This window comes from Oryx dammah, unplaced genomic scaffold (assembly GCF_014754425.2).
Source record: "Oryx dammah isolate SB20612 unplaced genomic scaffold, SCBI_Odam_1.1 HiC_scaffold_28, whole genome shotgun sequence".
NCBI lineage: Eukaryota > Metazoa > Chordata > Mammalia > Artiodactyla > Bovidae > Oryx > Oryx dammah.
In genome coordinates this window covers 49,128,289-49,143,374 of record NW_024070212.1, presented here as the reverse complement: position 1 = coordinate 49,143,374, position 15,086 = coordinate 49,128,289, and the positions used below count along the sequence as shown (strand labels likewise).

At 36.0% G+C, this 15,086-nt stretch overlaps 1 protein-coding gene across 9 annotated transcripts in view; it reads right to left on the bottom strand.

Annotated features, from left to right (window-relative positions):
* EVI5 (ecotropic viral integration site 5) overlaps window positions 1-15,086 on the bottom strand; it is a 226,152-nt gene that overhangs the window by 152,695 nt on the left and 58,371 nt on the right. For all 9 annotated transcript variants that reach the window (XM_040232310.1, XM_040232305.1, XM_040232306.1 and 6 more), the window contains exon 2: window positions 11,164-11,393. In XM_040232310.1, coding sequence (XP_040088244.1) covers window positions 11,164-11,312 — 149 coding nt within the window. In that variant the 5' untranslated portion in view covers window positions 11,313-11,393. The remainder of the gene's footprint in view (window positions 1-11,163; window positions 11,394-15,086) is intronic.

Genomic DNA, 15,086 nt, shown 5'->3' with positions numbered 1-15,086 from the left:
AAAATTATAAATGTAAAAGTTAGATCACCGAGATCAGCACTGTCCAACAGAAATATAATGCCAGCCCCTTACATAAGTTCAAATGTTCTAATAGCCAAGTTTAAAGTATAAAACAATAGTTGCAATTTAATGCTAATAATTTACTTTATCAAACACAATCAAAACATTACATATTTTTACTACACAATCAAAAATTTTTTAATTGATGATCTCCTTTTTTTTTTTTCAAATCAGCTCTTCAAAATCTGGAGTGTTTTACTTTTAGAGCTCATCACAATTCAGACCAGCCACATTTCAGGTGCTCACCTGTCACACACGGCTAATGGCTTCCATATTTGACAGTGTAGACTTAGATGTTACACAAAATATATTTACTTTAATTTAGAAGAACTCTTTCCATTTTCTTGTCCTCATATTTCACCCCCCAAATCTGCTAAAAAGTAAAATCTGATTCTAAGTAACAGGATGTAAAAGGAAGCAAAACATGGTTGCAATGCCAAACTTTTAAACCAGACAAATAATGGCCCGTTCAAAATTTAAATTAGCATTATTCCCCTCCTTAATTAAAATGCACTGCTATTATACTTGAACCTTACCTTCTTGAATCCATCTCTGCCAAAAAGTCTTTGTAATTTTAAAATGAAAAACACATTTAACATAGAAAAAAAATAGCTATCCCATTTCAACCTCAAGGCTATCAATAATTAACTTTCATCAAACAGATCTTTGATATTGTATTGAACCATTTCTTCACATCTTACTGGGATTGCCACATGCACTGATTTTAAAAAGTGACTACTGTAGTAAAACCATGGGAGGGAAAAATAGCTTCGTTAGAGGACTTGATATATTTATGTTTCTTCAATTTTAACTTTCTAAAATACTTTTTTATACTTTCTAAATCAAAAGTAGTTAAACAACCTAAGAGTTTCATCTACATGTTGGGAAGAGAAGAAAAAATCCTAAATAAAAGCATCTTCCGTTACAAGTACTAGCTGCATCTCCTAATTTTTACTTTAAACACATAACTTACATATCTATGTTACAAACCACAGAAGTGGTCATAGAGAATTTAAGCTATTATTCTTGCAATTTCTCCTTAGACATAATACATTGGTGGAAAGAAGAGCAGAAGAGAGGAAGGAGAGTTAGATTTTAATGTTTGTCATTTTATTTTTTATTAAAGCCAGAAAGATGTGTTTTTCCACCAGGATTGTTTTCCTAAGGGAAAACAAACAAGAGAGTGCTGCATTCACCCAGTCTCTACATGTAAATCCTTCTCGTGGATTCTGAGTTTTACCAATTTTTTCTTTACGAGATTCAAAATGTGAACTCAAAAAAGTAAAAGATTTGAACAATTCTACACAAGAACAAATGGTGAAAATCTTTATTTCTTCAAAGTCTTATTTGTCAAAAATCTCTTTTCTAGACATCTTTAAACAACTCACAATTATCATTTGTTAACACATATGCCAAGTGCATCTAGAACTCTGGAATAAATTATTAATTACTTGGGGAAAAGTTCATCTATACACATACTTCACTTGCAATAATTTTTAAAATTTTATTTATTTATAACTGTGTTAGGTCTTCGTTACTGCACCTGGGCTTTCTCTGGTTGCTGGGAGCGGGTGTTGCTCTCTAGTTGCAGTGCACGGGTTTCTCACTGTAATGGATTTAACTTATATGCAGAATATATCATGAGAAATGCTGGACTGGATGAAGCACAAGCTGGAATCAAGATTGCCAAGAGAAATATCAATAATCTCAGATGTGCAGATGACACTACCCTTATGGCAGAAAGTGAAGAGGAACTAAAGAGCCTCTTGATGAAAGTGAAAGAGTAGAGTGGAAAAGTTGGCATAAAGCTCAACATTCAGAAAACTAAGATCATGGCATCTGGTCCCATCACATCATGGCAAATAGATGGGGAAGCAATGGAAACAGTGTCAGACTTTATTTTGGGGGGCTCCCAAATCACTGCAGATGGTGACTGCAGCCATGAAATTAAAAGTTGCTTGCTCCTCGGAAGAAAATCAATGACCAACCTAGACAGCAAATCTATGACCAACCTAGACCAACCTATTAAAAAGCAAAGGCATTATTTTGTTGACAAAGGTCCGTCTAGTCAAAGGTATGGTTTTTCCAGTAGTGATGTATGGATGTGAGAGTTGGACTATAAAGAAAGCTGAGCGCCGAAGAATTGATGTTTTTGAACTGTGGTGTTGGAGAAGACTCTTGAGAGTCCCTTGGACAGCAAGGAGATCCAACCAGTCCATCCTAAAGGAGATCAGTCCTGAATATTCATTGGAAGGACTGATGCTGAAGCTGAAACTCCAATACTTTGGCCAACTGATGCAAAGAACTGACTTATTGGAAAAGACCCTGATGCTAGGAAAGATTGAAGGCAGGAAGAGAAGGGTATAACAGAGGATGAGATGGTTGGACGGCACCGCTGACTTGATGGACATGAGTCTGAGTAAACTCCGGGAGTTGGTGATGGACAGGGAGGCCTGGCATGCTGCAGTCCATGGGGTCACAGAGTGGGATATGACTGAGCAACTGAACTGAACTGAACTGTTGAGGAGCACAGGCTCTACAGTGCTCAGGCTTCAGTAGCTGTGGCACATGGGCTTAGTTGCCCCATGTGGAATCTGCCAGACCAGGGATCAACAATTTTTAATATAGTATTTTCTACACTGGTGGTGGTGGTGCAGTCACTCAGCTGTGTCTGACTCTTGCAATCCTGTGGACTCTATGTAACCTGCCATGCTCCTCTGTCCATAGGATTTTCCAAGCAAGAATATTGGAGTGGTTTGCCATTTCCTCCAGGGGATCTTCCCGACCCAAGATCAAACCCTCATCTGGAGCACTGCAGAAGAATTCTTTACCGCTGAGCCACCAGAAAAGCCCTGCTCATTTATGACCCTCTTCCAAATTCATCTTATCCAAGAAACCCTGCCAAACCACATATTAAAACTCTCTCTTCCTGAAACCTCAACCAAAACTCTCTGTTTTAAATCTTTCAAATATAATAAGCAAAGGGGCACAAAGTTAAAATCAACACACACATAAAACCGACATGAAGTTATCATCATGTGGCACACCAAGCTTTCCATCTTACCCATCAAATGCTGACAGCGAAAGAAATCCCTTTTAAAAGCACTTTCTAGGAAATGATCACCAGAAGAGGGCAATTTCTATTGCCAGGTTTGTATGAGCTAACATTAGGTCTTCTTTTTGTGGTTCACATGGACCAGGTTCAAAATCTCTAGCTCATAAATTCTCTTTCCAGGAAATTGCTCTCATGCCTCTATTTTCTATCTCCATACCAACAGGAAGAGACCAAACCTAAGGAAAAGTCATTTTAAAACAAAAATATCAATAACTATCTCAGCAATAAAATAATTTTAAAGCTGAGCAGAGTTAATATTCAGAATACATTTACATATAGTATTAACTTCTAAATCTAACTATCAAATAATATGTCATTTTTTTAATCTTATTCAAGCTTCTTCCAGCCAAAGGAAAATGCAAAACTCTCTTAAAGAAAAAAAAATTACTTCATTATGGCCATGATAGAGTAACAGTTAAGAGATTTACTCCCTCCCAAGAAACAACCAAAAAATACTGGACAAGATATATCAACTATATGAGAACAATGTTTCTTTTTTTGAAAGACTCTGGACAACAGGCAACAATGGACAGCTATTACTGACACTCAGGAGATAAGTGAAGTCCTATGATTGCCATCTTACCTGTCTTGAGAGAGTTTCCAGATCCTGGCTTGGGCAGGGAAGATCAACAGAATCTAGTGAACTTTCTCAACTGAATGGATAGAGTTGAGGGCATGAGGAGACCAAGAAAGCTAGAGTCCAAGGAACAGAATACCAGAAAGGTAAGTATACAAACAGATCTTCAGAGATTGACAGAGGGCACCCATTAAGTATTCAGCTGTGTACTGATCAGATATGTATGTAAGTAAAGTACCCAAGGCTAGCGATAAAAGCCACCATTCACACAGGGCCAGGAATAGTAACTGTCCCCATGGATGAGACTGAAGAATCTGTTTCAAGGCATACTGTGTAGAGTACACAAAAAGGTCATGCCTTGGGAGGAGGGAATAACAGCCCTAAGCTGTGTACTTCTGCATGTTCATCGTGCTCAGTCACTCAGGTGTGTCCAATTCTTCGCAACTCTATGGGCTGTAGCTCACCAGGCTCTTCTGTCCAAGGGATTTACCAGGCAAGAATACTGGAGTGGGTTGTTATTTCCTTCTCCAGTGGATCTTCCCAACCCAAGGATTGAACCAGCATCTCCTTCAATGGCAGGTGGATTCTCTTACCACTGAACCACCTACCAACTCACTCAAGAACAAATTCTTTCCAAGGAACTTAACTGCATTCTTGGGCAAAGCTCAAGAATCTTTATAGGAAAACAGCCAAACCAAACAAGGTAAAATTCACAATGTGAGACATCCAATCAAATATTATCAGGCACACAAAGAAGCAGAAAAATGTAACTAATGAGAAGAAAAAACAAGTAATCAAAAGCAAACTGAGGATGAGATGGTTGGATGGCATCACCGACTCAATGGACATGAATTTGGGTAGACTCCGGGAGTTGGTGATGGACAGCCCTGGCGTGCTGCAGTCCATGGGGTTGCAAAGAGTCGGACACAACTGAGTGACTAAACTGAACTGAACTGAAAATTATTTTGATAGAAATGTTAGAACTACCAGATAAGGCCATTAAAAGGTATTAAATCTGTATTTCTGTATGTTCAAAACTTAAGTAGAGACATACAAACACCACTCAGCTCCACCTTCTAGAGATGAAAAATGGGAAAGATGAAAAACACACTGGATAGGATGAATGGCAACTCAGGCACAAACCACAATGTGGAGAACCTGGATACAAAGCAATAAAAATTTTCCAAAAAATGAACACAATATTAATGAGCTATGGAACAATTTCAAGCGGCCTAATATCTGTGTAATTAGTCACTGAGGAGGAGGAAAGAAAAGAATTTTAAAAATCTGAAGAAGAAAAAAAAAAAAAAATAAAATAAAAAAAATAAAAATCTGAAGAAATGATCGAAAAGTTTTAAAATTTGAGGAAAATTGTAAGTCTACAAGAAATTCAACAAAACTCACAAGTAAGAAACAGGAAGAAAACTACAATTAGGCACTTTAGAATCAAATTACTTAAAACCAGGAATAAAGAAAAAATCTTAAAAGGAGACAGAAAGGAAAAAAGACACATTATCCACACAGAAACAAAGATAAGGACTTCATCCGATTTCCTGATGTAAACACTGCAAAAGTGAAGTCAATGACACATTATTATAGTACTAAAGGAAACAAACAAACAAAAAAAAACCCTGTCAACCTACAGTCTTTTACTCAGAGAAAACATTTTTAAAAATCAAAGGCAAAATGAAGACTCAGACATATAGGAGCAGCCCACACTACAGGAAACATTCAAGGAAGTCCTCTGTGCAGAAGGAAAATTCTATCAGTTTGAAATCTGGAGCTAAAAAGAAAGAACCAAAAAAACACCAGAAATGGAAGCTATATAGGCAAACATAAATTTATATAGAAAAATATAAATTTTTTCCTTATTTCCTTATTTTTTCCTTATCAATCTCATTAAAAGGTAAGTGACTGTGGAAGCAAAAATAACAATGTAGCATGGGGTTTAAAACATACACAAAGTGGCTTTCCCTGGTGGTCCAGTGGTTAAGAATCTGCCCTGCAACAGAAGGGACACCAATTCAAACCCTGGTCTAGGAAGATACCACATGCCTCAGGGCAACTAAGCCTGTGCCTCACAACTACTGAGCCTGCACTCTATAGCCTGCACACTCCAGTCATTAAACACACATGCCCTAGAGCCTGTGCTCCAAAACAAGAGTGAGTGAGTGTGAGTGATAGTTGCTCAGTCATGTCCAACTCTTTCCAACCCCATGGACTATATATAGCCTGCCAGGCTCCTCTGTCCATGGAATTCTCCAGGCAAGAATACTGGAGTGGGTTATCACTTCCTTCACCAAAACAAGAGAAGCCACTGCAATGAGAAGCCCACACACCAAAAGAGAGTACCCTCTGCTTCCACAACTAGAGAAAGCTTGCATGCAACAATGAAGACCCAGTGCAGTCAAAGCTTAAAAGTTAACAAAAAAAAAAACATATACAAAAGCAAGATGCATGACAAAACTAGCACAAAGGACCAGAGAGGAGAAATGGAAATGTACTATTCTCAGTTTTTATACTGCATATGAAGTGGTATGAGTTCTCTTGAAGATAGAATATGTAAGTTAGTTAAGGATACACACTATGACTCCAGCAAAATAACAGTTATAAATAATAAATTAACAAAAGATAAAATAGAATCATAATATTTCATTCAGTCAAAAGGCAGAAATACTAAGATAAAGAACAGAAATATAACCATATCAATAATTACATTAAATGTAAACGGTCTATTTTACTCAAAATCTGGAAAACACTGTGTTCAGTAAAAGAAGCTAGTCACAAAAGACTACCAATGAAATGGCCAGAATAAGCAAATCCATGGAGACAGTGGTTACCAGGAAGAAGGGTGAAAAGGGGGGACTAATGGATACAAGGTTTCTTTGGGGAATCATAAAAACATTCTGAAATTGGATAATGGTAATATTTACACAACTCTGTGAGTATACTAAAAACTACTAAACTGTACACTTTAAAAGGGTGGATTTTTATGGTAAGTGAATAATTAAAAGCACAAGAGCAATACAATAAGAATATTGGCAAAGGGTTCTAAAATAATAATAAGCATAAATTTTCCTAGACCCAGCCCTGCAAGAAGATTCTAATCCCAATTTCACTCCATAAGGAGTAAGTATATGATTTGCTTCGGCCAATAAAATGTAAGTTGAAGTTAATGTATATCACTCCCCAGTAGATGTTTTAAGATATATTTCCTCTATATCCATTTCCCATTTAACATGAGTCTGGTTTATCCTGCAGAGAGTCTGGTCACTGGTCCAGAAATTAAGAAGTGTGCAATAAAAATGTACTCAGCCTAAAGTTTGAGATGAATATAAATGTAAGCAAGAAATAAAATTATATCACAGTTGTTTTAAAAGTGATCTAACTACCATAATTAAAAGGTAAAGACTGTCAGACTATTTTAAAAAGCAAGAGCCACTATATATTGTCTAACTGACAAACTGTAAAGATAAAAACAGAATAAAAGTAAGAAACAGAAAAGTATATAAACTACTAACACTATTCAAAAGTTACAATGACTATATGAGATAAAGTAGATTTCTAAAGCAAACAATATTACTAGGAATAATGAAGGCATTTTGACAACAGGATGTAACAATTCTAAATGTTTATATATACAACAATTTAACTTCATATTATATGAAACAAAGACTGATAAAATTTAAAGAGAAATAAATCACAATTATAGTTGGAGGTTTCAATACCCTTCTCTCAATATCTGATACAACAAGTAAACAGAAAACCAGAAAAGATATGGTAGACTTGAACAACACCATCAATCAATTTGAACCAATTAACATTTATAGAATATGCTACCAAATAACAGATGAGTATACAATCTTCCCAAGTGCACATAAAACATGTATCAAAACAGACTATACTCAGAACTATAAAACAAAGGGATCCTGCAAAAGCAGAGCTTCAGGAGAAATGTATAGCATTAATCACTTAAATGAGAAAAGAGGAAAGATCACAAAAATATTACAAGGGCATAAGACATTACAAACAAAACCCAAAGACATTAGATAACAACTACAGACTGAGCTTCCTCCTGAACACACATGCAAAACTTCCAAACAATATTTTAGCTCATCAAATCCAACAATATCCTATAAAGACAATATGACTAAGTGGGGTTTAACTTTAAAAAAAAAAGTAATCTGTCAAATTAAAAGAGGAAAACAATTGATCATTTAGATAGATTCAGGAAAAGCATTTGACATAGTGCAACATCTATTTCTTATAAATTCTTAACAAATGAGAAACAGGAACTTCTTCAACCTGATGAAAAGTCATCTATAGAAACCTACAATTTACTCATTTTTAATGCTTTCCCCTTCAGTTCAGTTCAGTCTCTCAGTCGTGTCCGACTCTGCAACCCCAGGGACTGCAGCACACCAGGCCTCCCTGTCCATCACCAACTCCCGGAGCTTGCTCAAACTCACATCCATTGAGTCAGTGATGCCATCCAAACATCTCACCCTCTGTTGTCCCCTTCTCCTCCTGCCCTCAATCTTTCCCAGCATCAGGGTCTTTTCCAATGTGTCAGTTCTTCATATAGGTGGCCAAACTACTGGAGCATCAGCCCTTCCAATGAATATTCAAGACTGATTTCCTTTAGGATAGACAGATTGGATCTCCTTGCTGTCCAAAGGACTCTCAAGAGTCTTCTAACACCACAGTTCAAAAGCATCAATTCTTTGGTGCTCAGCTTTCTTTATAGTCCAACTCTCACATCCATACATGACTAATGGAAAAACCATACCTTTGACTAGATGGATCTTTGTCGGCAAAGTAATGTCTCTGCTTTTTAACATGCTGTCTAGGTTGGTCATAGCTTTTCTGCCAAGGAGCAAGCGTTTTTAAATTTTTAATTAAAATAATTTTAATTTTAAACTTTCCCATCAAGACTGAGAAAATGACAAGGCTATCTGTTCATTATGTGTATTCACATTTGTACTGGAAGTACTAACCAGTTGCAATAAGGCAAGAAAAAGCTATAAAGGCATCCATATTATAAAGATGCAAATGTGCTTTTATTCATGGACCACATGCTCATCTATATAGAAAATCTAATGGAATCTAAAAAAAAAAAAAAAAACCTACCAGAACAAGTGAATTTATCAAGGCAACAGAATACATGAATGATAAAAGAAAAAAGATTGTATTTCTATATGCTGACAATGAACATTCAGAAATTAAATTTACAAAAACAATACCATGCACAAATAACAAGTAAAAGAAAAATATAATGTATTCATGGGTGGAAAGCACCATTGTTAGGAATTCAACACTATTCTGATCAAAATCTCAGCAAGCGTTTTTGTACAAATTACTTGACGTAAAATTCACAAAGGTATGATAAGGAGCAAAAACAGTCAAAAGAACAAAGACGATTAACACTATCTGATTTCAAGACTTATTATAAAGCTATAATATTCAATAGTGTCATATTAGCATTAAAGTAGAAAAATTAATTAATGGAACAGAAAAAGAGCCAAGAAACATACATAGACAGACAACTGATTTTTGACAGAAGTGCAAAAGTAATTAAGAGGAAAAAGGACAGTCTTTTCAACAGATACAAAAACAAACATGCATACTCAAAAACAACTTTATCCTTTGTTTCATACAAAAAAAAATTAACTCAAAGTGGACTATGGTAAATGTAAAACTTAAAACTTAACACAGAATTCTATCTGTGTGACTCTGGGTTATCAAAAGCACAGTCCATAAAAGAACAATTTCAAATTGGACTTAATCACAATCTAAAACTTTTGCTCTTCAAAAGATACTGCTAAGAGAATAAGCCACAGATTGTGAAAAAATATTTGAAAAGCATATACACTGAAAAAGGACTTGTACCCAAACTACATAAAAAACTCTTAAAACACAGTAAGAAAGCAAACAACCTAATTTTTTTTAATGGGCAAAATTTGGAACAGACATTTAATCAAAGACCATTTATCAGTGGCAAAGTGCTCAACACTAACAGGGAAATGCAATTAAAACCATAAGATATAAATACCATAAGAACAGCTAAAATTAAAAAGACTGACTATTCCAAATGTTGGTAAGGCTGCAGAAGAGCAGCAATGTTCATACACTGATGATGAGAATGTGAAAAACTATAGGCCCTTTGGAAAACAGTTTGACAATTAAATATAGTTCTACCATATAAACCAGCCATTCCATTCCTAGGTATTTACTCAGGAGAAATGAAAGCATAAATTGATACAAAGGTTTGTACACAAAAGTTTACAGCATTTCACAACAGGTGAGTAGGTAAGCTGTGATATATCCATACAATGGAATACTGCTACTGCTGCTGCTGCTGCTAAGTCGCTTCAGTCATGTCTGACTCTGTGCGACCCCATAGATGGCAGCCCACCAGGCTCTCCCCTCCCTGGGATTCTCCAGGCAAGAACACTGGAGTAGGATGCCATTTCCTTCAATGCATCAAAGTGAAAAGTGAAAGTGCAGACGCTTAGTTGTGTCCGACTCTTAGCAACCCCATGGACCGCAGCCTACCAGGCTCCTCTGTTCATGGGATTTTCCAGGCAAGAGTAAATACTACTAAGCAATAAAAAGAAATGAACCATTCATATGTATTAAACACACATGAATCTCAAAACAATTCATTTTGAGAATAATGAAATAACCCATTAAAAAAGAGCATATACTATATGATTCGATTTCTATAAAACTGTAGAAAATGCAAACCAATCTACAATGACCAAAAGCAGATCAGTGGCTATCTGGAGATACAAAGGGAGATAACAGATATGTTCATTTTCCTGATTTTGGTGATAATTCCACAGGTATATACTTATGTCTAAACTTATCAAATTGTATACCTTAAGTATGTGTACTTTATTATGTCAATCACATATCAAAAGAGCTGTTAGAAATTACCTCTGTAATTATCCTTATTTTGACTGAACATAAAAGGGTGCTCTTTCAGTAACTCTTTTTGTAGCTGATGCCCTAAAGAACCATTCAGGAAGAATTTAGATAATTTGCTGCATTAAGTAAACAAGTCTACAGCTATCCAAGTCTGAAGAAAATTTTAGTCCAATTTTAGTTTTAAGACCAACTCCTCCAAAAAAATACTTGAAAACTTCTGTTAATTTACTCTGATTTTAAAAAAACTCAACTTCTTTTGGCCCCTCAATGTGGCTTGCACGATTTCAGTTTCCTGAGCAGGGAATGAACCAACGCCATGGCAGTAAAACCCCAGAATCCTAACCCTAGGCTATCAGGGAACTCCCCTAAACATTCTTAATATGGACAAATATTTAAAATTTTGATTATGACATGCATACATATATGAATGGTTAAGTGCATATGACAATTAAAGAATGACAACCCAAGCAACCTCACTTACCTATTTTGTTCCTCCAGTTTAGCCAGGAGTTCTAAGTCGTCTGGACTCAACTGTGATGGTGAAGATGGTGAAAGGGCTGGTGTTGACAGTGTGGTAGACGAGGATGTAGTGTGTAAGGAAGCAGATGGACTTGCCACCTGACTGGCCATCTGGCTGACTGTATGTGACACTGTGTTCTTCACCCATGAGAGAGTAGAACTCAACTTTTCTGCAACCTTGTCTGTCGCCACCTAAGTATGAAAATAAAAGTTACATATATTTCAGTTTTATTTTATGCATTACCAAGAACTTGATAATCCTCATTAGTTTTATTTGAAAACCAGTGATCAGAATATTCTCTTTGAGTTAATAAAGGTAACACCTGCTTTAGCAGTGACTGTTCTAACATACAGCTTTTGGAAACTCCATATTTCAGTTCTGTAGCATGCATAAATTAAAACAGTGATTCCCGAACTACAGGCTGAAATCCATCAGGGAGTGATAAAATAAATTTAATAGGTAACACCAGCGTTTTTAAAAAATGAAAAGGAGCAGAAAGTATCAGTGTAAAGATACGTTGTCACAAAATTTCTGCCTCAGTTACATATATGTATTAAAACTACATACTTCATGTATGTATATGTGGATATGTTGAGTTGGAATATGAAATATATTCTTCATTTGGGTTGTAGTCAAAAACAGTTGAAAGCCAAGGAGTCAAAACATGTCCATTAGGTGATCAGGATAGGGAAATCCTATAACATGACCAACAATTCAATAAAAACTAGGCTTAGCATAAATAAGATTAAATGAGATTCGTAATAAACCTTCAAACTACCGAGTGTTTTCGTAGAAGAGGATTTATTCCAGAAGAACAAAATTATGATAAATGTTTTGAGTTAACAGAGTAAGAGAGTTTCAGGGTACAATTTTCAAACAGAACTAGTCAAAAATAGAATAGGATGCCTAGAAAGAGTAGACATTGTCTGCCAATGGCTACAATTAAGAATCAATTATAAGAGTCAAAAGTTAACAGTTGACTGAAGATGAATTTCTGCTTTAGGTGGGCAACCAGGACCAGAAAATCCTTTCAAACCCTAAATCCTTTCCATCTGCAAGATTCAATGAACTATACAACTATGTAACTGATATATGCTTCATAAATCATGCCAGTGTCTTAAGCAGATGTGCATACAAATCTGAAATCTTACACAAAAGGTAAATGACCAAAACACTACAAACTATATTCTATGTAGATGTTCTCAGCCAACCTTGGTTTCATATAGCAATTTATACACACACAAATTAAAACATCAACATATATATACACAAATTAAAAGGCCACCCAGACTATCTCAGCAGATACTACTCTCTCCTCATGCCCCAGTCTTGCCTTCTCACCTCATCAACAGATACATGACCTACCTCTAATTTTCATTTCCAATAACGTTTCTATTTTAGAACTTACTTCCCCTGGAATGGGATGAGGGAGTTCTTATTGTTGAGGGAAGAACCCCCAAGAAAGACAAGCATGATAAAGTAGGGGAATCAAGGAAAAGAAGTATGGAGCAGATCTTAGGGCTTCCAGGCAAACAAACAGTCCTCACCAACGAACAGACTTGCAACACAGTTTATTAGGGTAAAAGATCATATAGGAACCAAATAATTTAGCCAGAACTTCCTCTGTACCAGGAAATGGTAAGAGCCGTGGCAATCCAACAAAACAGCCTCTTGTGGTTTGTTATCCTATTGATCTTTTCTACATAGTTACAAATACAAATTCAATTGTGAGGATAGCACTAATTTGCATCCTCAAAGCACACTATATTGTAAAACAGAAAACCTAACATGTAAAATTTACAGAAAAATGTTATCCTTTACTATTAATTTCAAATATAATTAACAACTTTCAAGAATTAATACTTACAACACGGGCCTACTGTATAGCAGCACAGTGAACTATATTCAATATCTTATAATAACGTATTATGGAAAAGAATCTGAAAAAGAATATATATATAACTGGATCACTTTTATATGCACCTGAAATACTGTAAATCAACTATACTTCAATTTTAAAATACATATGGAAATAATTTTAAAGAAAGAAAGCTTTACACTTCCCTTATATAAAAGTTCTCTACTCCAGCTAACTGTAGCAAAGGCAAAAGACATGTATTATTTGCTTTATTTTAAAAAATAAATTTATCATACTCCTTCTACATACTGTAGCAACAGGCTTCCATTTAAAGAGTTTGGAATAACCAAGAACACAATCCTGATATCCTTTCAACCCTGATGAAATGAAATTCAGTCTATAACTACTGAAGGTTCAACAACCCATATTTAGCATTTTAAATTCTTAAATCTAACTGTAGTATTAATTGCAGTTCCCCTTTAATAATGTTTAATACTCATGGTTGTAGAAATCCCACAGGACTGAGTTATTTTTCATATATCATCATGTCCTATTTTTTCTTTAACTCTACTTCTTCAAATCTCTACCCTGCCACCTCCAAACCTCTTTCCTTCATCTTATGTGAAACTGTGTCATGAAGACACAATAAATCTGACAATGCAATTATGTCACAAAGTTTGTCACAAAGTTCCTGTCTACCTCACAGAGGTGTTATGCATTTATTTTTAAACATGAACATACTTTGAAAAGATTAAAGCCATCATTAAAAAGGCTTAGTAATCAAGCACAAAAGGCCACATAGCATATGATTCCACTTACATAAACAAAGCAAACCTAGAGAGAGAATAGTTTAGTGACCTGGAGAGATTGGAGGAGGGGGTATGGAAAATGACTTCTAATGGGTACAGTTCTTCCCAGAGTGATGAATATGCTCTGGGATTGGACTGCAGTGAGTTATACAACTTGGGAATACACTAAATGCCACTGAACACTTTAAAGGAGAGAATTCTATGGTATGTGAATTATATCTCAATTTTAAAAGGGCTTAGTCGATCCAAAAAGTTTTACATAATGTATAATTCCAACTATGTAACATTCTGGAAAAGACAAACTGTGGAGACAATAAAAAGATCAGGAGTTGGGCAAGAGAAGGGACAAACAGGCAGAGAACAGAGGACTTTCATGGCAGTGAAAATACTTTGTTTGCTCAGTTGCTAAGTCATGTCTGACTCTCTGCGCCCCTATGGACTGTAACCCACTTGGCTCTTTTGTCCACGGAATTCTCCAGGCAAGAATACTAGAGTGGGTTGCCATGTCCTCCTCCCTGGTATCTTCCCAACCCAGAGATCAAACTTACATCTCCTGTGTCTCCTGCATCGGCAGGCGGGTTCTTTACCACAGTCACCTGGGATGCTCAGAAACGAGTATGATGATTCCTCAAAAAAGTGAACACAGAATTATTATATAATACAGCAATTTCACTTCTGGGAATATACCCAAAAGGATAAAAGCAGGGACTAACTGAGGTATTTATACACCCAAGTTCATAGCAGCATTATTCACAATATTCAAATGGCAGAAGCAACTCAAATGTTCATTAATGGAGGAATGGATTTTTAAAATGGCAATGAAATATTATTCAGCCTTAAAAAAAAATTCTGACATATGAATGAACCCTGAAGATATTATTTCAAGTGAAATAGTTCTATCACTCAGTCATGTCCAACTCTTTGCAACCCCATGGACCGTAGCCTACCAGGATCCTTCATCTATGGGATTTTCCAGGCAAGAGTACTAGAGTGGGTTGCCATTTCCTTCTCCAGGGGATCCTCCCGACCCAGGAATCGAACCCGGGTTTCCCGCACTGTAGGCAGATGCTTTACCATCTGAGCCACCAAGTGAAATAAGCAAGTCACAAAATCACAAAAATTTTATGATTCCACTTATAGAGGTACGAAAGAGCAGTCAGATTCATAGAGGCAAAACGCAGAATGGTGGCTGCCAGGGCAGTGGGAAATGGGAAGTT